The following is a 24,000-nucleotide window of genomic DNA, read 5'->3' as shown; positions in this document are numbered from 1 at the left end:
ATGATGGTGGCCTCGTAGAATGAGTTTGGAAGTGTTCCTTCCTCTGTAATTTTTCGAAAGAGTTTTAGAAGGATAGGCATTAGCTCTTCTCTAAATGTTGATAGAATTCCGCTGTGAAGCCATCTGGTCCTGGGCTTTTGTTTTTTGGGAGATTTTTTATCACAGCTTCAATTTAACTGCTTGTAATTGGGTTGTTCATAATTTCTATTTCTTCCTGGTTCAGTCTTGGAATGTTATACTTTTCAAAGAATCCATCCATTTCTTCCAGGTTATCCATTTTATTGCCATATAGTTGTTCCTAGTAGTCTCTTAAAATTTTTTGTATTTCTGCATTGTCTGTTGTAACCTCTCCTTTTTCATTTCCAATTCTGTTGATTTGATTCTTCTTTTTCTTGATAAGTCTAGCCAAATGTTTGCCAATTTGGTTTATCTTCTCAAAGAACCAGCTTTTAGTTTTATTAATCTTTACCTCTGTTTCTTTCATTTTTCATTTATCTCTGCTCAGATCTTTATGATTTCTTTGCTTCTACTAATTTTGGGGGTTTTTGGTTCTTCTTTCTCCAGTTGTTTTAGGTGTAAAGTTAGATCATCTATGGGATGCTTCTGTTGTTTCTTGAGGTAGGATTGTATTGCTGTAAATGTCCCTCTTAGAACTGCTTTTCCTTCATCCCATAGGTTTTGAGTTGTTGTGTTTTCATGGTTATTTTTTTCTAGAAATTTTCTGATTTTCCTTTTGATTTCTTCAGTAACCTGTTAATTATTTAGAAACATGTTGTTTAATCTCCATGTGTTTGTGCTTCTTACAGCTTTTTTCTTGTAATTGATATCTATCTCATAGTGTTGTGGTAGAAGATGTTTGATACCATTTCAATTTTCTTAAATTTACTGACGTTTGATTTGTGACCCAAGATGTGGTCTATCCTGGAGAATATTCCATGTGCACTTGAGAAGAAGGTGTATTCTTCTGCATTTGGATGGAATATCCTGAAGATATCAATGAGATCCATCTCATCTAATGTTATCATTTAAGATTTGTGTTTCCTTATTAATTTTGTTTTGATGATCTGTCCATTGGTATGAGCGGGGTGCTAAAGTATGCTACTGTTATTGTGCTACTGTCAATTTCTCCTTTTATGTCTGCTGGTGTTTGTCTTATGTATTGAGGTGCTCCTATGTTGGAGAAGGCAATGGCAACCCACTCCAGTACTCTTGCCTGGAAAATCCCATGGAAGGAGGGGCCTGGTAGGCTGCAGTCCATGGGGTCACGAAGAGTCAGACATGACAGAGTGACTTCACTTTCACGCATTGGAGAAGGAAATGGCAACCCACTCCAGTGTTCTTGCCTGGAGAATCCCAGGGATGGCAGAGCCTGGTGGGCTGCCTTCTGTGGGGTCGCACAGAGTCGGACATGACTGAAGCGACTTAGCAGCAGCAGCATGTTGGGTGTGTAGATATTTACAATTGTTATGTCTTCCTCTTGAATTGATCCCTTGAACATTATGTAGTGTCCTTCCATATCTCTTGCAATATTCTTTATCTTAAGGTCTATTTTGTCTGATATGAGGATTGCTACTCCAGCTTTCTTTTGCTTCCCATTTGCATGGAATGTATTTTTCCATCATCTCATTTTCAGTCTACATGTGTCTTTAGGTCTGAAGTGGGTTTCCTGTAGACAGCATATATATGGGTCTTGTTTTTGTATCCATTCAGCCAGTCTGTATCTTTTGGTTGGAGCTTTTAATCCATTTAAAGTAATTATTGATATGTATGTTCCTACTGCCATTTTCTTAATTGTTTGGGGTTGATTTTGTAGATCTTTTTCCATCTCTTATATTTCTTGACTACATAAATCCCTTTAACATTTGTTGTAAAGCTGGTTTGGTGGTAGTGAATTCTCTTAACTTTCACTTGTTTGAAAAGCTTTTTATTTCTCCATCAATTTTGAATGAGATCGTTGCTGGCTAAGGATTCTTCATTGTAGAATTTTTCCCTTTCAGTACTTTAAATATATCCTGCCACCCCCTTCCTGCCTGCAGAGTTTCTGCTGAAAGATCAGTTGTTAAATGTATGGGGTTTTCCCTTGTATGTTACTTGTTGCTTTTCTCTTGCTGCTTTTAATATTTTTTCTTTGTATTTAGTCTTTGTTAGTATGATACACAGATGACACCACCCTTATGGCAGAAAGCAAAGCATTAAAGAGCCTCTTGAAGAAAGTGAAAGAGGTGAATGAAAAAGTTGGCTTAAAACTCAACATTCAGAAAACTAAGATCATAGCATCTGGTCCCATCACTTCATGGCAAATAGATGGGGAAACAGTGGAAACAGTAAGAGACTATTTTTTTGGGCTCCAAAATCACTGCAGATGGTGACTGCAGTCATGAAATTAAAAGACACCTGCTCCTTGGAAGAAAAGCTATGACCAACCTAGACAGCATATTAAAAAGCAGAGACATTGCTTTGCCAACAAAGGTCCATCTAGTCAAAGCTATGGTTTTTCCAGTAGTCATGTACGGACAGGAGAGTTGGACTACAAAGAAAGCTGAGTGCCGATGAATTAATGCTTTTGAACTGTGGTGTTGGAGAAGACTCTTGAGAGTCCCTTGGACTGCAAGGAGATCCAGCCAGTCCATCCTAAAGGAGATCAGTCTTGAATATTCATTGGAAGGACTGATGCTGAAGCTGAAACTCCAATACTTTGGCCACCTGATGGAAAGAACTGACTCATTTGATAAGGCCCTGGTGCTGGGAAAGATGGAAGGGGGAGGAGAAGGGGACGACAGAGGATGAGATGGTTGGATGGCATCACCAACATGATGGACATGAGTTTGAGTAGGCTCTGGAAGTTGGTGATGGACAGGGAAGCCTGGTATGCTGCAGTCCATGGGGACACAGAGTCAGACATGACTGAGCAACTGAATTGAACTGAACTGGCATGTTTCTCCTTGGGTTTATCCTGTATGGGACTCTTTGTGCCTCTTATACTTGACTGACTATTTCCTTTTCCATGTTTGGGAAATTTTCAACTATAATCTCTTCAAAAATTTTCTCATACCCTTTTTCTTTTCTTCTTCTGGGACCCCTATAATTTGATGTTGGTGTGTTTGATATTGTCCCAGAGGTCTCTGAGACTATCCTCAGTTCTTTTCATTCTTTTTACTTTATTCTGCTCTTCAAAAGTTATTTTCACCATTTTATCTTCCAGCTCACTGAATCATTCTTCTGCTTCAGATATTCTGCTGTTGATTCCTTCCAGAGTATTTTTAATTTCAGTAATTGTGTTGTTTGTATATTTATTCTTTAATTCTTCTAGGTCTTTGTTAATTGATTCTTGCATTTTCTCCATTTTGTTTTCAAGGTTTTTGATCATCTTTACTATCATTATTCTGAATTCTTTTACAGGTAGTTTGCCTATTTTACCTTCATTTATTTGAACTTCTGTGTTTCTAATTTGTTCCTTCATTTGTGTAGTATTTCCCTGCCTTTTCCTTATTTTTTTTTTAAACTTATTGTGTTTGAGGTCTCCTTTTCCCAGGCTTCAAGATTGAATTTTTTCTTCCTTTTGGTTTCTGCCCTTCTAAGGTTGGTCCAGTGGTTTGTGTAAGCTTTGCATAGGGTCAGATTTGTGCTGTTTTTTTTTTTTTTTTTCCGCTTGTTTGTTTTTCCTCTGATGGTCAAGGCTGAGTGGGTGGTAATCCTGTTTGCTGATGATTGGGTTTGTATTTTTGTTTGTTGTTTAGATAAGGTGTCCTGCAGAGTGCTACTGGTGGTTGGGTGATGCCAGATCTTGTATGCAAGTGGTTTCCTTAGTGTGGGTTCTAACTACTTGTTATTCTCTAGGGTTAGTTTTCTCTGGTAGTCTAGGGTCTTCGAGTCAGTGCTCCCACTCCAAAGTCTCAGGGCTTCATCTCAGTTTTGGCATTTTCAGCTCCTGATGGTTCTCCTTGGTCTCCTGGAAACACTCTCTGCAGGAGCAGCTGAGACACTTTTCCTAACCCGCGGCCCCTGCAGAGGACAGATGCACTCCCCATGGTCCATGGGTCCCTGTCTCTGCTTTTTAATATGATGTCTAGGTTGGTCATAGGGTTCCTTCCAAGGAGCAAACATTTTTTAATTTCATGGCTGCAGTTACCATCCACAGTGATTTTGGAGCCCAAGAAAATAAAATCTGTCACTGCTTCTACTTTTTCCTCTTTTATTTGCCATGAAGTGGTGAGACAGGATGCCATGATCTTAGTTTTTCGAAAGTTTTTTGATCTAAGTTTTTTGAAAATTGAGTCTTAAGCCAGCTTTTTCAATCTCACCCTCATCAAGAGGCTCTTTAATTCCTCTTCACTTTCTTCCATTAGAGTAGTATCATTTGTATTATCTGAGATTGTTGATATTTCTCCCGGCAATCCTGATTCCATCTTTTCATTCATCCAGGCCAAGATTTCCCATGATGTACTCTGCACAGAGTTAAATAAACATGCCAACAATATACAGCCTTGTTATACTCCTTTCCTAATTTCGAACCAGTGAGTTGTTTCATGTGAGGTTCTAAGTGTTGCTTCTTGACCTGTATACAGGTTTCCCAGGAGACAGGTAAGGTGGTCTGGTACTTACCTCTTTAAGAATTTTCCATAGTTTGTTGTGATCCACATAGTCAAAGGCTTTCACATAGTCAATGAAGCAGAAGTTTTTCTGGAATTCTCTTGCTTTCTCTGTGATCCAACAAATGTTGGTAATTTGATTTCTGGTTCCTTTACCTGTTCTAAACCCGGCTTGTAGCTCTCAGCTCACATACTGCAAAAATCTAGCTTGAAGGATTTTGAGCATTACCTTACTAGCATGCAAAATGAGCACAACTGTGTAGTAATCTGAACATTCTTTGGCACCTTCCTTCTTTGGGATGGTAATGAAAACTGACCTTTTCTGTCCTGTTGCCACTTGCTCAGTTTTCCAAATTTGCTGACATACTGAGTGCAGCATTTTAACAGCATCATCTTTTGGGATTTGAAATAGCTCAGCTGGAATTCCATCACCTCCACTAGCTTTGCAGTAATGCTTCCTAGGGCCCACTTGACTTCATACTCCAGGATGTCTGACCCAAGGTGAGTGATCACACCACTGTGGTTATCCATGTCATTATGATCTTTTTTTGTATAATTCTTGAGAATTTTAATAAACACCTTAATTTATAAAAATCTAATTTGGATTGATATGAACTTAATTTCAATAGTATACACAAACACTGCTCCTGTAATAAGTTTCTTCCCCCCTCACTCTGTGTTATTACTTTAATTTAAATTTTATCTTTAAACATTACACCTGTGCAGAAAAGTGAGTACAGCAGGCCAAGTTGCTTATCTCTAAAAATGTCTGCATACAAAAGCAGCCCTTGGTTGGCTTTTAGATTTTAGGAAGGTTCCAATCACAAACTGATAAGAAAGTCTCACTGTGTCTAAATTGTCTGTGCAAAAATAAGGTTAATGCCAAACATGTGCTTTTCTTCTGAGAGTCTAGACTTTGGTAAAGTATTAGCCAGAGACTGCCTATATGACCAGTCCAAATAAAAACACTGGGTGCTGAGTCTTTAACAAGCTCTCCTGGTTGGCAATTATTTCACACAGGTTACCCCAATTCATTGCTGGGAATCTAAGAGTGCCCTGTATGACTCCACTGAGAGAAGACACTTGGAAGATTGTGCCTGACTTCCCCTGGAGCTTTGCCTATGTGCCTTCTCTTTGCTGTTTTTGCTTTGTATCCTTTCACTGTGACAAATCTTAGGTGTGCATACAGATATTTGCTGAATCTATCACTGCTCCTGGTGAATAACTAAACCTAAGGGTGGTTTTGGGGACCCCCAAGACCCATGCTTATTACCACAGACATAAAATTACTGCTTTATGCAGTTGCTCTCAAAATGAAATAGGAGAAAAAATAGCTACCAAAATATACTTATATTGTTTTTTATATTTACCTATGAAATAACAGATCCTTATTTCTTCATGTGGATATAAGTTACAGATTAGTGTCCTTTCATGTAGCAAGAAAGAGACTCCTTTTAGTGCTTCTTGTACAATTAAGATTTCCAAAGATTAATTCTCTTGGTTTTTGTTTGGAAATGTTCTCAGTTCAGTTCAGTTCAGTCATTCAGTCGTGTCTGACTCTTTGCGACCCCATGAACCGCAGCATGCCAGGCCTCCCTGCCATCACCAACTCCCGGAGTCCACCCAAACCCATGTCCACTGAGTCAGTGATGCCATCCAACCATCTCATCCTCTGTTGTCCCCTTCTCCTCCTGCCCTCAATCTTTCCCAGCATCAGGGTCTTTTCCAGTGAGTCAGCTCTTCACATCAGGTGGCCAAAGTATTGGAGTTTCAGCTTCAGCATCAGTCCTTCCAATGAACACCCAGGACTGATCTCCTTTAGGATGGACTGGTTGGATCTCTTTGCAGTCCAAGGGACTCTCAAGAGTCTTCTCCAACACCACAGTTCAAAAGCATCAATTCTTTGGCGCTTAGCTTTCTTCACAATCCCACTCTCATATCCATACATGACTACTGGAAAAACCATAGCTTTGACTAGACGGACCTTTGTTGGCAAAGTAATGTCTCTGCTTTTTAATATGCTGTCTAGGTTGATCATAACTTTCCTTCCAAGGAGTAAGCGTTCTACTTCCTCCTTAACCTCTGAAGTATAATTTTGCCAGTTATAGATTCCATTGAGGGTCTTTTTCTTTCAGCACTTTAAATATCTCAATTTACTGCCTCCTTTCCATAGTGTTCAGTAAAAGATCTGCTAATTTAAAAGATCCTGTATATGGTTTTTCTTTTGCTGTTTTCTAGATTCTCTTTTTGTCTTCTGATAGTTCGATCACAACATTCTGATGTATGGATCTCTTTTGAGTTCAAACCACTTGGAGTTTTCTGCTTTTCTGAGATGTGGAGATCAGTGTTTTTCACCAAATTTGTGAAGTTTCCAGCCATTATTTCTTCAAAAAAATCTTTCTGTTCCCTTCTCTCTCTTTTCTCCCCCTAAGACTCTTTTTATGTGTATGTTGGTATTCTTGATGTGGTTGTACAGGTTTCTGAGGCTATCTTAATTATTCTTCATTCTTCTTCTATCTCTTCCTCATACTAGAAATCAATTCTGTCTTCTCTCTGCTCAAAACTGCTGGTGAGTCCCTCTAATAAATTTTTAATTTCACTTATTGTACATTTGAACTCCAGAATTTCCATTAGGTTCTTTTTTAAAAAAAAAAAAATTCTAATTATTGATATTCTTCACTTGGTGAAACATCATTCCCATAGTTTCTTATAGTTCTTTAGACATAATTTTCTTAGTTCTTTGATCATATTTAAAATGGCTTTATATACCAACTTCAACCTCTTCAACTCCCTTAGAGATAATTCTATTAATTGCTTTCAAATCTTCAAAACAACTTTTAACTTTGTCACCCAGGACATTGTCTACATTGGTACATGTTCTTTAGGTTGTTTCTTCTGTTGTTGGGTGGAGTACTCTATAATGTCAATTTGATCTAGTTGGTTAACAACATTGTTTAAATCTTTTATCTCCTTATTGGTTTTCTGTTTCTTACTGCTAGCTATTGGGTTGGCCAAAAAGTTCATTCAGATTTTTCCAACACATCTTATGAAATTTTTGACCAACCCAGTATTATTGAAAGAGGAATTTTAAAGTCTCCTCTTTACTTGTGGATTTGTCTATTTCTCTATTCAGATGTCAGCTTTTGTGTCATTTATTTTGAGGTTCTATTTTTAGGTGAATACACAATTAGGATTGTTATGCCTTTTTTGATAAGTGACCGTTTGACCATTATGCTATTTTCCTTTCAGCACCCCTGTAATTTTCTTTGTTCTGAATTCTACTTTGTCCTGATATTAATATAGTTATTCCAACCAGTTCACTGGGGAAGATCAGAATTCAAATTATCAATCTGTCTAGTATGATTTACTCTTCATAGTACTCAAATAGCAGCTCTACATATTTTATCCAGGTTTTAAAAGCAGTATAGAATGCACTTATTCCATCTTATCTAGAATTGAAACCTCCAGACACTGTAAAAAGTTAATTTTAGCTTGTAAATTTTAATTTTTAATGAAATACACAAGCACAGTATAAAAGTCAAACAGTTTTATAATATTATAATAGTTTTAATAAAAACAGAATTCTCTTTTGCCTACTCATACCACATCTTCAGTTCCCAATCTCATAAACAATTAATTTAAAATACCTTAGATAGTTCTTGTGGTCATCTGTCTTGGTTTTTAACCACTAAAATTATGTACAGATTCTTCCTATAGAAGACACTTATTTCATATTACTGATAACTTCACTCCTCTCCAATCTTCTAGTACAGTTATATCACAATTATTTTGTAAATCAATATTCAGTGGCTTATCATGTATAGATGAAATTACATGATGGACTATGATTACATTCCCTTTCTCGTATGTTTTTGTCTGTCTTAGAGTTACTAACTCTCCTTCTCCCCGTTCTTGCTTAATTTTCTGTTTTCTATCATTAATTAATTCCCACTTTGTCACAGCTATAAGAATTTTTTTCAATATGGGCAAACCTTCCATCCTCAAAAACCAATCTAGACTACCTACTATGGGACTGCCGCACAGATTCATCCCAGAACCTTCTTTCTTGTTTTGGGAATTCCACTTTTCTGGGTTGGAACTCCAGTTTCCTGCATCTTTGGTATTCCTCTTTCTGAATTTTCTCTTCTTTGATAAAGCATATCTTTCAGTAGAATACTGAGAAACTGTGCATTTGAAGCAAAAGTTTCAGGTCCTTTAACACTGAAGGCTTTATTTTGTCTTACAGTTTATTGATCATTTGGGGGTTGCTTAGAACATAAATTGCAAATCAAAAATTTCCCTCAGATAGTTGAAGATAATTTTCAACAGTCTTCTGGCTTCTGGTGTTGCTTTTAAGAAGTCTGTTTCAATTTAGACTCCACATCTTTTGTATGAGAGTTGCCTTTTTCTCTCTGGATGGTTTTAGGACCTTTTCTTTACCTTAGGTACTTTGAAACTGCATAGTGAGGTGCTTTGTAGCTCTTCCCCTTTACTTGAGTGCTTGAGTGTGTCTTTTCATCAGGAAACTACGTTCTTCAATTCTGAGCATTTTTCTTGAATTATTTCTTTGACATATTTCTCTATTTTCTCCAGTTTCTTCATATAGAGCTCCTATTTATCAGAAGTTGGTTCTTGCATACTGCTCCTCTAATTTTCTAGTTCTTTCCTATTTCTCTTTGATTTTTGGATGTGGGAAATTCTAATTTCTCCCTCCTAAATCCAATTCTACATTTAAAATCTGTTGCTACCATATTAATGTCTAGGAGCTTTTTCTTATTTTCCATTCTTGTTTTATGGAGGCACTGTCTTACCTCTCTTTGGATATTACTAATAGAAATTTAGAAAGTTTCCTTTTGTCCCAGGGTTGGCAAACTACAGTCCACAGAGGAAATCTGGCCCACATCATATTTTTGTATAGCCTACAATCTAGGAATGGTATTTACATTTTAAAGGTTAAAAAATAAAAAACAAAAAAGAATATGGATGCAGACTGTATGTAGCCTGAAAAACATAAAACATTCTTGTCTGGCCTGTTATAGTTTGCCAACCCCTGTTCTATTACACTGTTTCTGTTTTCTACAAGTTCTTCCAGCTACAAGGACTTCCACCTTCTGATAGTCTCTTGTGATATTTTAAAGCAATCCATAGGTTCCAAGGCATCAGACCAACATAAGACAGGGTTGTCACCTGTCTTAGAAAAGAATACTGCACTTTCCTGCCTTGAAGATATAACATTGTCAGCTGAGTGAGAAAAAGAGAATAGAGTTCTCACATTCAGTAGGTAGACTTTTCTTACCCCCATCTTTAACCCCTTCTTAGCTGTACCCACAGCTAAAGAATATATAGACTCTCTAGTTCATTATATCCAGAGAGTAAACCTGGATGGAGCAGGCTGTCTAACTACTTCTTATACTAACATGTAACCAGTTCTAGAATAGCTCCAAGTCCTAAGTATTTCTATGCTTGAATCTGGAAGATCTTATTAGCTTTCATAACTATAGATTTAAATTTCAGCTTTCTCTTGCCTGTTAAGTCATTCAATCATTCATCTGTTTTTCTGTGTTCAAAACTTATTGACAGTTCATCTGTTGCTGTCTCTTCTCCCACTCTTTTCATGTCTATAGATTTGACATTTTTATTCCTATACCATCATGGGATTTTGAGAGGGGGTGAAAATTGATATAAATGTTTGATTTCTCCATGGGGACTTTAAAAATCTAAATTTTATATGATACTCTTTTGTGATATTTTAAAGTAGTCCATAGGTTCCGAGGCATCAGACCAACCAAAAAATTGGAAGGGCAGGATAGGAAGATGGATACTGTCAATTGTTATATAACACCTACGCCATTTTATAAAACAGTGTTGAAAATCAATGTAAAGTCAGGGTGCCATTCTATCATGGTCCCACTTTGGTTTAAGTTTAAAGTGTTCTATAACAAAAAGGCATTAAGTTAACAAAATAGTTCAGAGAAAAAGGTTTCACCTTTTCTTTTTCCCATTGTTTTCATACTGCCTTGCTCAAATGAATTATGCCCACTTGAGACAAAGATTATACTTCAGTAAAGCAGAACCGTTAGGAAACTTATAGTGCAGTTGTAACCTGGTCACAAAACCATCTGGTACATTCCTGAAAGCTGTTATTACATTTCATGGGCTTATATTACTTCAAATACGCTAAGAGTCCCATGTGGGCTTAAAAAAAAGATAACATTTTTTAAACTCAATTTGTTTCTGCTTATTTTAGTCCTTCTAGACAAATCTTTTATAAGAACAGTGCCTTAGTATAAGCACCTTTTATGTCAATCAATACACATTATGAATTTTACCATATGATGTAAAACATTCACTTGATTTTTTAGTGGATGTTTCTTTGTAGTAAGTTGCTACTTGTTGATTCTATTTCTCTAAATATCAGTAAAATAACAGTCTGTCAATTTTTAATTAATGAAATAATGAAACTATAGTATTATATATCAATATTATAAACACAAGCTTTTCTGAAATTCTTGAAAAGTATGTTTCAAAGCCCTACAAACTCTCTGGTCAATACGGTATAGCTGGAAAAGCACTGAACCTGGCATTTTTCACTAATTCAACAAGTACATACTTTGTATCTATGCCCCAAGATGAGACAGTTGCTAAGAACGTAAAAATGTCTAATACATGTTCAGGGAAGGAGACAGATATATAAACAGGCTATTCCAATATAATGAGATATATGTTATAATAGAGATAGTATAAAATGCTATGGGTTTCCCATAGAGTAAATAACTCTAGTTGGAGAAATTTTAAAAATTCTTCATAAAGGACATGACCTCTTCAACTAGGTTTTAACTGGTAAACTTCCCAGATGAATTGTATGGTAACTTGAATGTGAAGGCAAAGAGTAATGAAAGAATATGGTATATTTATAGTGTAATAATGAGATATTTATATTTAATAGAACTTTAGTGGATACAGGTAGGGTATAAGGATGAAAAAGCAAGTATTAAGGTTTTAAATATAGGTGGGGTCAAGACGTGAAGGTGCATTTAGCAGCTATGTGACATTAGGCAAGTAATTTCATCTTCACAACCTGCTTAATATATGTAGAAAAAGTTTATAAGTGACAAAATAAGATACAAATATACTTTTGCTTCAAATGGTTTCTGAAAATTCAAGGCATTGCTCATACTGAGAAACAAAATAATCAACTGAGGTAAAAATATTTATTTTCTGAAATTCAGCATAATAACTAAAAGTCAAGAATTTTAAAACAAATATTCAGGTTCCCCTAGAAATTATTTGTTGAATATTAAAATTCTAACACAACCAACAAGTCAACCAACAGGGAGAGACAAAGTAAGTAGATGGAATGCTTCAAGGACAATTTCCAGTGCAACTTGATGCCAAGTACAAGTGGGATTTCTAGGAAGAGAAGGGCAGCAGCTTAACCGTATCAGTAGGTTAAACATAGAACTGAATAATTCAGTTTGAACAGAAACAACTACAGAATATCATTCTGAAATGATGGGGAAGGGAGTAGGTGATGTGTTTTAGGACTTACTTCAGCTTTTGCAGTCCTATGTCATCAGCATATGTAAATCTGAGCACAAATGCATTCTGGTCTGCTCAGGTTAAATGAGCTAATGTGAATAAACAAGACGTAAGAAAAACATAATTTCTAGGTTGGTTAGGGTAGGTAATGGTTAGCTGCAGGTCTTCTGGCTAAACTGAAAGCGTGTCATACGGCCATGTTTCTGTGATTTTGCCCTTAACCTGTGTTCTTCTATTTGAATTTTCTGAATTTTATTTGTATAGCTTCACAGGAAAAAACTATTATATGCATAAACTAATTACAATTTCAGAAATAGAGAACAATATAATGCTAAATTAGATTATAAATAATCTAATAATTATAGTTTCATAAATTTAAAGTGTTGATGTCTTGTCGGACAGCAGTCCCCAACCCTTTGGCATCAGGGACAAGTTTCATGGAAGACAATTTCTCCACAGATGGCAGCTGGGGGGTAGGGTCGGGGGGGAGAAATGGTTAGGAGGGGTTTCCAGTTTCACTGGCTGCTCATCTCCTGCTGTGTAGCCCAGTTCCTAACAGGCCACAGATGAGAATGAGTTGGGGAACCCCGCTGTAGGACCTCATGTGAAATTATGGTATAAAATGGTGTTTTAAAAACTAGTTCCACAAAACACAAATCTTAACAGACCACAATCTTTGGAAAAAGGAGTATGATAATTAAATTTTACTGTCAGGGCCTTGAATTCTCCAGTACCATGAACACAGTTTGTTTTTAATCGTTCTTAGTTTGCTTTTTATCATCATTTGGGTTCTGATGTTCACAAGATAAAATTTTATTGTTTGGTGGTGAGCTTCTATAAACATCTACTGAGCACTTCTGTTGTATACTCACTGACCAATCATAAATCTTTGAACTGAAGCAAATATTAAGTTTCATTTATTTCATTGACTCTTTCAACTTTCACTTCTGACATCTATCACTGAGAATATACCAGTACCGAGTGTTCCAGTAAAATAAAATTCCATCAAATTTACTTATAAGGAATAAAGCAGCAAGACTAGCTGTACACATAGTCCTGGTTGGAGATAATATTACAGTAGTGTTACATTAAATTTCACTCCACTTACCTACCAAGGGCCTGGTTTAAGGCCCTGTATGCTTGAATTTCATACCATTGACGACCTGGTAAAAGACCTCTTAATTTTGAATGCTGATCATTATACTGTTTCTTTAGTTCAACCTATAATTTTAAAATATAAAGAATACAGTAGATAACTAAAGCTCATTTTAAAATCATATTAACTTCTAACATTTTGACTATCATTTAATTAGGGTAGAAAGATTTTTTTTTCAATACTAAACTTTTTTTTTGGTCATTTAAAACATTTCCATTCACCTTAACACTACCTAAATTCATACATGAACATAACTAATCAGCTCTGTGATAATATCAATCAGTTTTAGACATAATTTATATACGACAAAATTCTCAAACTTTCAGTGTACATGTAGATAAATTTTAATAAAAGTAACCACCATCACAATCATAATTTAAAATATTTTCACTTCCTAAAAAATTTTTTCTATCCTTCTTCAGGCAATTTCCTTTATTGCTGACCTGGTCAACCAATGATCTGTTTTCTATTTTGCTTTGTCTAGAATTCTATGTAAATATTATTACACTGTATGTAACCATTGGTGTCTTTTTTCATCCAGCATAATGAGTTTGGAATTCATTCATGTTGAAACATACATCAGTAGTTCATTATTTCATGTTTATCCACTTGATAATCTCTGTTTTCTAATTGGGATGTTTAGACTATTTATATTCAATGTAATTACTGTCACGCTCTGTTTTCAACAAGAAAAAGTGTGCTAAGCTGCTTCAGTCATGTCTGACTCTTTGTGACCCTACAGACTTCAGCCTACCAGGCTTCTCTGTCCATGGGATTCTCCAGGAAAGAATCCTGGAATGGGTTGCTATTTCCTCTTCCAGGGGATCTTCCCAACATAGGGATCCAACGTGAGTTTCTTACGTCTCCTGCATTGGCAGGCAGATTCTTTATTGCTATCGTCACCTGGGAAGCCCCAATTACTGTCATGATTTGGTTTAAATCTACAGTATAGAAAACACATTCTTCTCAAGTACACATCAAACATTCTATAAGACAGATGGGCCACAAAATAAGTCTTAAAAAATGTAAGACTGAAACTACATCAAGTATCTTTTTCAACTCTAATGGTAAGAAATTAGAAATTAATAACATTAGGAAAACTGAAATAGTCACAAATATGTGGAAATTAAAGAATATATACCTGAACAATCAATGGGTCAAAGAAATCAAAAGTAAAATCAAACAGCATCTTGACACAAACAAAAATGGAAACACAAGAAACCAAACTATGGAATGTAGCAAAAACAGTTCTGAGAAGTCTATAGCAAAAAAAATGCCTACATTAAGAAAAAATAAAGATTTCAAATAAACAACATAACTTTACATCTTAAGAAATGAGAGAAAAAGAACAAGCTAATCTCAGCAGAAGGAAGGAAACTACTAAGAGCAAAAATAAATGAAACAGACCAGGAAAAAAACAGAAAAAAAATCAATAAAACTAAGTTGCTTTTAAAGATAAATAAAACTGATAAACTTCTGCCAAATAATTAAGCAGAAAAAAAGGAGTCAAGCAATGTTACAAATGAAAGCAAAGATTACAACTGGTATTACAGAAATACAAAGAACTGTAAGAGACAACTATAAATAACTATTTGCTAAAAAGTGGATAACCTAAAAGAAATGGATAAATTCCTAGAAACAATCAACCTAACAAGAGTAAATCATAAAGACACAGAAAATCTGAACAGACCTATAAAAAAAGGACATTAAAACAGTAGTCAAAAACCTCTCAAACAAAGAAAGGCTCAGGACCAGATAACTTCATTAGTGAAACTGAAATTCTACTAAGCATTGACACCAATTCTTCTCAAATGATTCTGTAAATACTGAAGAGAGGGGAACATTTCCAAACTTACTTTAAGAGATCCCCATTTCTCTCATACCAAAGTATGTAGGGACACTATAAAAAAAGAAAATTATAGGCCAGTATTCTGAGTGGCACAAAAACTCCTGACAGAACAGTAAAAAGATCATACATCATGATCAAGTGGGATTTATCCCTGAAATACAAATTGGTTCAACATACATAAATCAATAAATGTGACACACCACTACCACAAAATGAAGGATAAAAATATTATCTCAGTAGATGCAGTAAAAGAATTTGACAAAATTAAACATCCTTTCAGATAAAAGTTTTAAAAAATGAGGCATAGCGAAATGTAAACTCAACATAATAAAGGCCATAGAGACAAGCCCATAGATAACATCCTACTTAAAAGTGAAGAGCTAAATGTTTTTCCTCTGAAGTCAGGAATGAGAGGTGCCCTGTCTTACCACTTCTATTTAACGAAGTACTAAGTCTTAGCCAGAGCAGTTAGACAATAAAAAGTAATAAAAGGCATCTAAATCAGAGAGGAAGAAGTAAAACTGTTTATTTGCAGATAACATGATCTTGTATGTAGAAAATCCTAAAGATCTACCAAAAAACTCTTAAAACCAATAAATGAATTTGTAAGGTTGCAAGATACAACAATCAACATACAAAAATCAAAATAAACATACTAAATAGTGTTTCTATACACTAACAACAAACCATCCAAAAAAGAAAAAGAAGAAATTAGTAAAACTACCCCATTTACAATAGCATCAAAAAGAATAACATTCTTTGGAATAAATTTAGCCAAGAAGGTGAAAAACCTTTACACTAAAAACTATAAAACACTGATTAAAGAAACTGAAGAAATACAAATAAATGGAAAGATCCTGTGTTTATGGATAGAAATAATTAGTATTGTTAAAATGTCCTTATTACCCAAAGTGATCTACAGGTTTAATAAAATCTCCACCAAAATCAAAGTGACATTTTTTTTACAGAAATAGAAAAAACAATTCAAAAATTTGTATGGAACCACAAAAGACCCTCAATAGTCAGAACAATATTAAGAAGAAAGAACAAAGCTGAAGGCAACACATTTCCTAATTTCAAACTTTGGTAATCAAAAGTTTGATTTACATCAATTTATAAATTTTATTTATATTAAAAACTTTAATAAAAACAATATGGTATAGGCATAAAATCACTCAGGCCAATGGAACAGAAGAGAGAGTTCAGAAGTAAATCCACACATATATGGTTAATTAATCTTTGACAAGGGCAACAGGAACAGACAATGGAGAAAGGATGGTCTCTTTAGGAATGGTGCTGGGAAAACTGGACATCCACATGCCAAAGAATGAAACTGGATCCTTATCTTATACCATATATAAAAATCAATTCAAAATGAATTAAAGACTTAAATTTATGATCTGAGACCATAATACTCCCAGAAGAAAACAGGAAGAAGTTCCTTAGTCTCAGCAATGATTTTTTGGATATGACACCAAAAGCACAAGCAACAAAGGCAAATAAAACAAGTGGGACTACATTAAACTAAGATGCTCATACATAAGCATTGTACACAAGAAACAAATGACAAAATGAAAAGACAACCTATGGAACAGGAGAACCATACATCTGATAAGAGCTTTATATCCAAAATATAAAAGGAACTCATGCAACCAACAACCAAAAAAAAAGTAAAAAACAAAAGAAAACCTGATTTAAAAATGAGCAGAAGTCCCAAACAGGCATTTTTTTCAAAGAAGACTCACAAATGGCCATTGGGTATATGAAAAGGTGTTTAACATCACTAATCATTACCAAAATGACAAAAGATGACAAGTGTGAGCAAGGGTATGAAGTAAAAGGAACACTTATACACTGCTGGTGGGAACGTAGATTGGTATAGCCATTATGAAAAATGGAATGGATACTCCCCCAAAGAATTAAAAATAGAACTACCATATAATCCAGCAATCCCACTATTGGGTATATATCTAAAAGAAATAAAATCACTGTCTTGAAGAGATGTGTGCAATCCTACGTTTACTGCAACATTTTTAACATATGCAAGATATGGAAACAACCCAGGTGTCACTGACAAATGACTGAATGGATAAAGAAAGTGTAAACTATACACACACACGTGTACATACAATGGAATATTATTCAGCCATAAAAAGGAAAGCTTGTCATTTGTAACAACATGGATGAACCTGGAGGATGTTATACTAGTGAAATAAGCCAGACAGAGAGAGAAACACAGAAACACAGCCATGACCTCACTTATACATGGCATCTAAAAATGCTAAACATATTGAACTCAAAAGTATGTAGTTAGGTAGTAGATGAGGGGTAGAGGAAATTGGGAGATACTAGGTAAAAGAGTATAAATTATCAGTTACTTTCAGTTATAAGATGAATAAATTCTGGGATCTGAACGTACAGCATGGTGACTATACTCAATAGTAATGTATTGTACACTTAAAATATGCTAAGGCCTTAAGTGTTCTCACCACACACTGAAAAAATAGCAACTATGTGAGGCAATGTTTATGTTAATTACCCTGATAATGGTAATTTTACAATATAAATTAAGTTACCACATTTTACACCTTAAACATATGCAATTTTTATTTGTCAATTATATCTCAAAGAAAATGGGGAAAAAAAGAGGTCCATACAGTGCGGTGACAAACTTTCTGCCGGCTTTGATCCTGGTTTTGAAAAGATGGATCCCTTATTTCTGCGGTAAAAATCTTTCCTGGCCTCAAAACAGACCATAAATAATAATGAAAGTCAAATGAAAAACTGGAGAAGTTCTGTTACCTAATACACAATGAGCTCATACATAATCAATAACAAAATTTCACTACTAAAAGTGAATAATCTGTGAGAAAGCAAGTCATCAAAGATGAATGATAAATGGCTAACTGGTAATGATAAATGGTAACTGACATGAAAAGATGTTTAACCTTATTAATAAACCAAGAAATGCAAATTTAACATTTCCATTGTTTTCATTTGTAGAATACTGAAAAACATTTACCAAATGTGTTTATATTTTCCAATAACTATAGATAAAACTTCATTACATCTTTGTATTGAAGAAAATTAAGAAACAATCCAAATAGACATCAAGTGGATCAATGAAATATATTACATTTATTGAGATAAATATTGGGTTACTATACAAAAAGAAATAGATCTGTATGTTCTGACATGGAAATTTAGCCAAGATATATATTTTAAATCAAAAATAAAGTAAAACACAGACAACACATACATACAAATGGCCAGGTGTCATGTTAGGAATAAGGACCACAATTTAGAGCAATGCCAGTTTTAAACTACCCCCAAAAGATTTAAACCAAGCCCTAACAAGAACCTGGAGAAGGGAACGGCAACCCACTCCAGTACTCTTGCCTGGAGAATTCCATGGACAGAGGAGCCTGGTGGGCTGCTGTCTGTGGGGTCGCACAGAGTCGGACACGACTGAAGTGACTCAGCAGCAGCAGCGGCAGCTAACAAGAACCACAGGGAAACAATTTAAAGATTGTACCTTGAGCTTTCCCCACATCTCCCCAAGTATATTGTCAAATCGTGTCTATGTAAGTTCAAAATGATCAGTTACTAACTGATCTGCCTAAAAAATAAAAATCAATATTCTCCAGAGACTGATAACAGAATCCAGAATCTCTATTATGTACCATTCACAATGTCCACTCCACAATAGGAATTACTAGAAAGATATCAGTAATCAAGGAAAAAGCAAGCAGTCAATAGAAACCAATTGAAAAAGGGCTCAACTGTTAGAATTAGCAAAGACTTTAACTGCTATAAATACATTTAAATAACCTTAAAACATATAGTTTAATGACTGGACTTTAGAGAATCTCAGCAGAAAAACGGAAATGTAAAAAAGATCCAAATAGAAATTAAAAAAAAAAAAAAAAAGAATAGCTGAAAAAAATTCACCGAATCAGTTTAACAACATAATGGAGAAGGCATTTGCTCAGCAAATCTTAAGAGAGATCAATAGAAATAATGAAACATCAATTAGAGCAAAATAACTTTATACACACCAAAGACACTGGTTAGTGTAAAAAAATCAAAGCATATAAAAGTAGTGGATGATGATCTAAACAAATTTAAAAATCAAGGTTGAAACAATACTAATGCATTTGATACAATATTCACTGCCTCAAAGGCTCCACTCTTAAAGGATATCAAGAATTTCTCACTTTTCCAAGTGACTGCATCTACATTCATTTTCTATCTAGACAATAACACAGAGACTGTGTTAAAATCAACTTCTGTGTTTTTCTGAACTATCTAGTCCTTGAAGTTAATATTATAACCATTTAATTTTTCAAAGAAACTCAATTAATTACAGGGCATAAAAATATATTCCTAGTAGTAGAAGTGTCACACCAAAGGGTACCACATACCCAGTCTTCATCTGGTCTTCATAAGAATCTTTAAAATTATATCATTTCAAAAGAGATGAACATATACAAGATCAGAACATATGGCATACACAAATCAGACTGACCTATTCAAATATATAAGTTAATGAACTTTATCCTGTAAAAAGTAAAACGCAAGTTATTGTTTAAACTGAAATATAGCTAATTTTTTTGGCTTCCCTGGTGGCTCAGACAGTAAAGAATCTGCCTGCAATGCCGGAGACCTGGGTTCAATACGTGGGGTGGGAGGACCCCCTGGAGAAGGGAACAGCCACCCACTCCAGTACTGTGGCCTGGAAAATTTCACTGATAGAGGAGCCTGGCAGGCTACAGTCCATAGGGTCGCAAAGCTGGACACGACTGAGCTACTTTCAGTTTCACTTTTCATAGTTAATTTACAATGTTGTATTATAAAATGCAAGTTCTGAGTGAAAGGAAATTATGTATTATGATTTTACATTTTCCATACACTGAATGAAAAAGAGGAGTTATGCTTTAAGCTGCTTTCAAGAATGCTGTGGAAACATTAAAAATATGCATCTAAAGTATAAAAATTGATATAATGAAAAGAAAATTTTGGTAACAAAAAAACCCCACTAAATTCTGTTAAATATTTATAATTTTGGCTGTGTGCAAGGTATCTGTGATAGGCAGTAAGAATACAAAGGTAAGTGAAAAACATTTTCTGCCTAGCAAGAGCTTACAAGAATAGAAACAAGTGAGTACAAATGGCCATCAAGTAAATACAAAGGTAACTCTGATTACAGTGTACAGAAGTTAAGAAACAAAATCAGCCTATGTATTTGGTACAAGAGTAATGAGGGCCTTACCTGGAAAGGCAAAGAGAATGCAAAGGAGGCCCAGTTCATAACACACAGAACTTAAGTGACAAAGAAGATACGGGGATGGGGTAAATTAGAGAGGGAAAAGTCAAAAATGACTCAACAGTTGCCAGTCACTGACAGAATCCAGTAACCCACCGAGAGAAGAGAAAAAGTACATTTAGGGAAGAAGATAAACTTGGCTTACGTCATGTTAAATAAATAACTTCTAAATCAAGAACAGAAATTGATAATGAGTTAGCTAATTAGAAAGTCAAAATTGGAAAAGTGGGGAATCAAAGATCTTATTAATAAATGATAACAATATCTATCAAACTGCTATAATGTTCCATGCACAGTGCAGTGCTTAATATGCATCATTATCTCATTTAATTCCTACAATAATCTTAAAAAGATTTTTGAGATTTTTACTGCTACCCCATGACCAACCTAGACAGCATATTAAAAAGCAGAGACATTACTTTGTGGACAAAGGTATGTCTAGTCAATGCTATGGTTTTTCCAGTGGTCGTGTAGGGATGTGAGAGTTGGACTATAAAGAAAGCTGAATGCTGAAGAATTGATGCTTTTGAATTGTGGTGTTGGAGAAGACTCTTGAGAGTCCCTTGGACTGTAAGGAGATCCAACCAGTCCATCCTGAAGGAGATCAGTCCTGGGTGTTCATTGGAAGGACTGATGTTGAAGCTGAAACTCCAATACTTCAGCCACCTGATGCAAAGAGCTGACTCATTTGAAAAGACCCTGATGCTGGGAAAGATTGACAGCAGGAGGAGAAGGGGACGACAGAGGATGGGATGGTTGGATGGCATCACCGACTCAATGGACATGGGTTTGGGTGGACTACGGAAGTTGGTGATGTACATGGAGGCCTGGCGTGCTGTGGTTCATGGGGTCACAAAGAGTCCGACACGACTGAGCAATTGAACTGAACTGAACTGAACTGAGTTACAAGTTAAATATTTAGAGGCAATACAGCAAATGCGTGCATATGTGCTCAGTCAAGTCTGACTCTTTGCGACCGATGGCCTATAGCCCACCAGGTCCCTCTGTCCATGGAATTTTCCAGGCAAGAATACTGGAGTGAGTTGCCATTTCCTACTCCAGGGGATCTTCCCAACCCAGGGATCGAACCCACGTCTCTTACATTTATTTGCATTGGCAGGTGGTTTCTTTACCACTAGCATCACCTGGGAAGCCCAATATAGCAAATATTAGGTTAAATAAACAAAATTTATCTCCTCAGTCTTTTATTTTTCTTTAAAATGAATTAACTTTTATGTATGAGTACATTATTTCAACTTGTTGAAAGTTTTCAAGTTCTTACAATCCAAATGGCCTTTAAAATACTGCCAATATTTTACCTAGGGAAATTATTTTAGGTAAAAAGTAAAGAAAAAAAAACTTTTGAAAGTAAATATATATAAAGGCTAACTCTGAAATATTTTTTATTATATAAAGAAGGAGAGTTTTAAAAATAAATTTAAAAATTGTCTTTGGGTGAACACATTTAATTAGGGAAAACAAAAGTAAGAGTTTGGAAAAGGTAGAAAGCTAGTACACCTCATTTTAATGACATCAGAATCTATTTCATTGTACACTTAGGAATTATCAGGCACAAAAATCAATGCCCAATTTAAAATGACATAAAGCATATGTGAAAAAGCCAGTTTCTCCTGCCAGCAATAGCCTAAATGTTAAGTAAACCAAAGGCTGGAAGGGATTAGTTGAAATGTCAAAAGACAACCTTTTACTTTTACCTGCTCATCCTTATAAATACATTCTCATCCCTCAGGCATGCTTTCCAAACAAATAGTTTCAATGTGCAGCAGCAAAAGGCCCATGGCAAGTTCTGCCATCTTGTAACTGTCAAAGAGATTAGTCTTTGATCTATTTGGGAGGTCATGTCCACATTCACATTAGCTATACAGTCTAACAGCATTATACCTGTTGACCAATGCTTCTTTAATGCCTAATGAGACAGACATTTTATATTATGGAAGTTAACTGTGAATGTTTTTTCTAAGTTTTGACAGAAAGTAAACACCGTAAAGTGAGCTCAAGTGTGGTTTGGAAAGATGATCTTTTAGACCAGTTAATATTGCTTTTCAATACATTTTACAAGGCTTTCCCAAAATAGAAAGCTATATTTAATCGTACACTCTGGAAGGAGTTTAAACCACTTGCTCCCCATCCCCAATAAATTAGTATATGTGTAATTTTGGAGGGATGTGTGAACAGCAGAGAGAAGGCAAACTATTTTATCAGAGACTGCAAACTGGAGGCCCAAAGTTGTTTTTGTGTGGCCTGTCAGTTCAGTTCAGTTGAATTCAGTTGCTCAGTCGTGTCCGACTCTTTGCGACCCCATGAACTGCAACACACCAGGCATCCCTGTCCATCACCAATTCCCGGAGCTTATTCAAACTCACGTCCATTGAGTCGGTGATGCCATCCAACCATCTCATCCTCTGTTGTCCCCTTTTCCTCCTGCCTTCAATCTTTCCCAGCATCAGGGTCTTTTCAAACGAGTCAGTCCACAGTCCTTCGCATCATATAGCCAGAGTATTGGAGTTTCAGCTTCAGCATCAGTCCTTCCAATGAATATTCAGAACTGATTTACCTCAGGATGGACTGGTTGGACCTCCTTGCAGTCCAAGAGACTCTCAAGAGTCTTCTCCAAAAGCATCAATTTTTCGGTGCTCAGCTTTCTTTATAGTCCAACCTTACATCCGTACGTGACTACTGGAAAAACCATAGCTTTGACTAGATGGACCTTTTGTTGGCAAAGTAGTGTCTCTGCTGTTTAATATGCTGTCTATATTGGTCATAGCTTTTCTTCCAAGGAGCAAGCGTCTTTTAATTTCATGGCTGCAGTCACCATCTGCAGTGACTTTGGAGCCCAGAAAAATAAAGTCTCTCACGGTTTCCATTGTTTCCCCATCTACTTGCCATGAAGTGATGGGACTCGATGCCATGATCTTAGTTTTTTGAATGTTGAGTTTTAAGCCAACTTTTTCACTCTCCTCTTTCACTTTCATCAAGAGGCTCTTTAGTTCTTCTTCACTTTCTGCCATAAGGGTGGCATTATCTACATATCTGAGGTTATTGATATTTCTCCCAGCAATCTTGATGCCAGCTTGTGCTTCATCCAGCCTGGCATTTCACACGATGTACTCTGCATATAAGTTAAATAAGCAGGGTGACAATATACAGCCTTTCCCAAGTTGGAACCAGTCTGTTGTTTCATGTATAGTTCTGACTGTTGCTTCTTCACCTGCTACAGATTTCTCAGGAGGTAGGTCAGGTGGTCTAATATTCCCATCTGTAGCTTAAAACAATATGAACTAATTGCCAGCTCTCAACTAGCTCACTCATTTAAATAATCTATTTAACTCCTGTAACAGCTTGTGCTTGTAGCCCATTGGTTCAGATGTTACACTGACTCACAAAACATTTTTCTCATAACTGAAGTTCAACATTCACACAAAATGAAAAACACTCTTAACATGGTAGTTTCTAGACAACTGAAAATATCTCTGCATCACAGGCTAATCTGATATAAGTACAGATGAAATCCTGAATAACA

General features: G+C 35.6%; 1 protein-coding gene across 1 annotated transcript in view; it reads right to left on the bottom strand.

Moving 5' to 3' along the window:
- BRIP1 (BRCA1 interacting helicase 1) overlaps nt 1-24,000 on the bottom strand; it is a 194,077-nt gene that overhangs the window by 13,149 nt on the left and 156,928 nt on the right. Inside the window, exon 17 of the mRNA XM_061142691.1 lies at nt 13,237-13,349. Within this exon, the coding sequence (XP_060998674.1) occupies nt 13,237-13,349 (113 nt within the window). The remainder of the gene's footprint in view (nt 1-13,236; nt 13,350-24,000) is intronic.

The sequence above is a fragment of the Dama dama genome, chromosome 5 (assembly GCF_033118175.1).
Source record: "Dama dama isolate Ldn47 chromosome 5, ASM3311817v1, whole genome shotgun sequence".
Lineage (NCBI taxonomy): Eukaryota > Metazoa > Chordata > Mammalia > Artiodactyla > Cervidae > Dama > Dama dama.
This window is presented reverse-complemented; position numbering and strand designations above follow the sequence as displayed.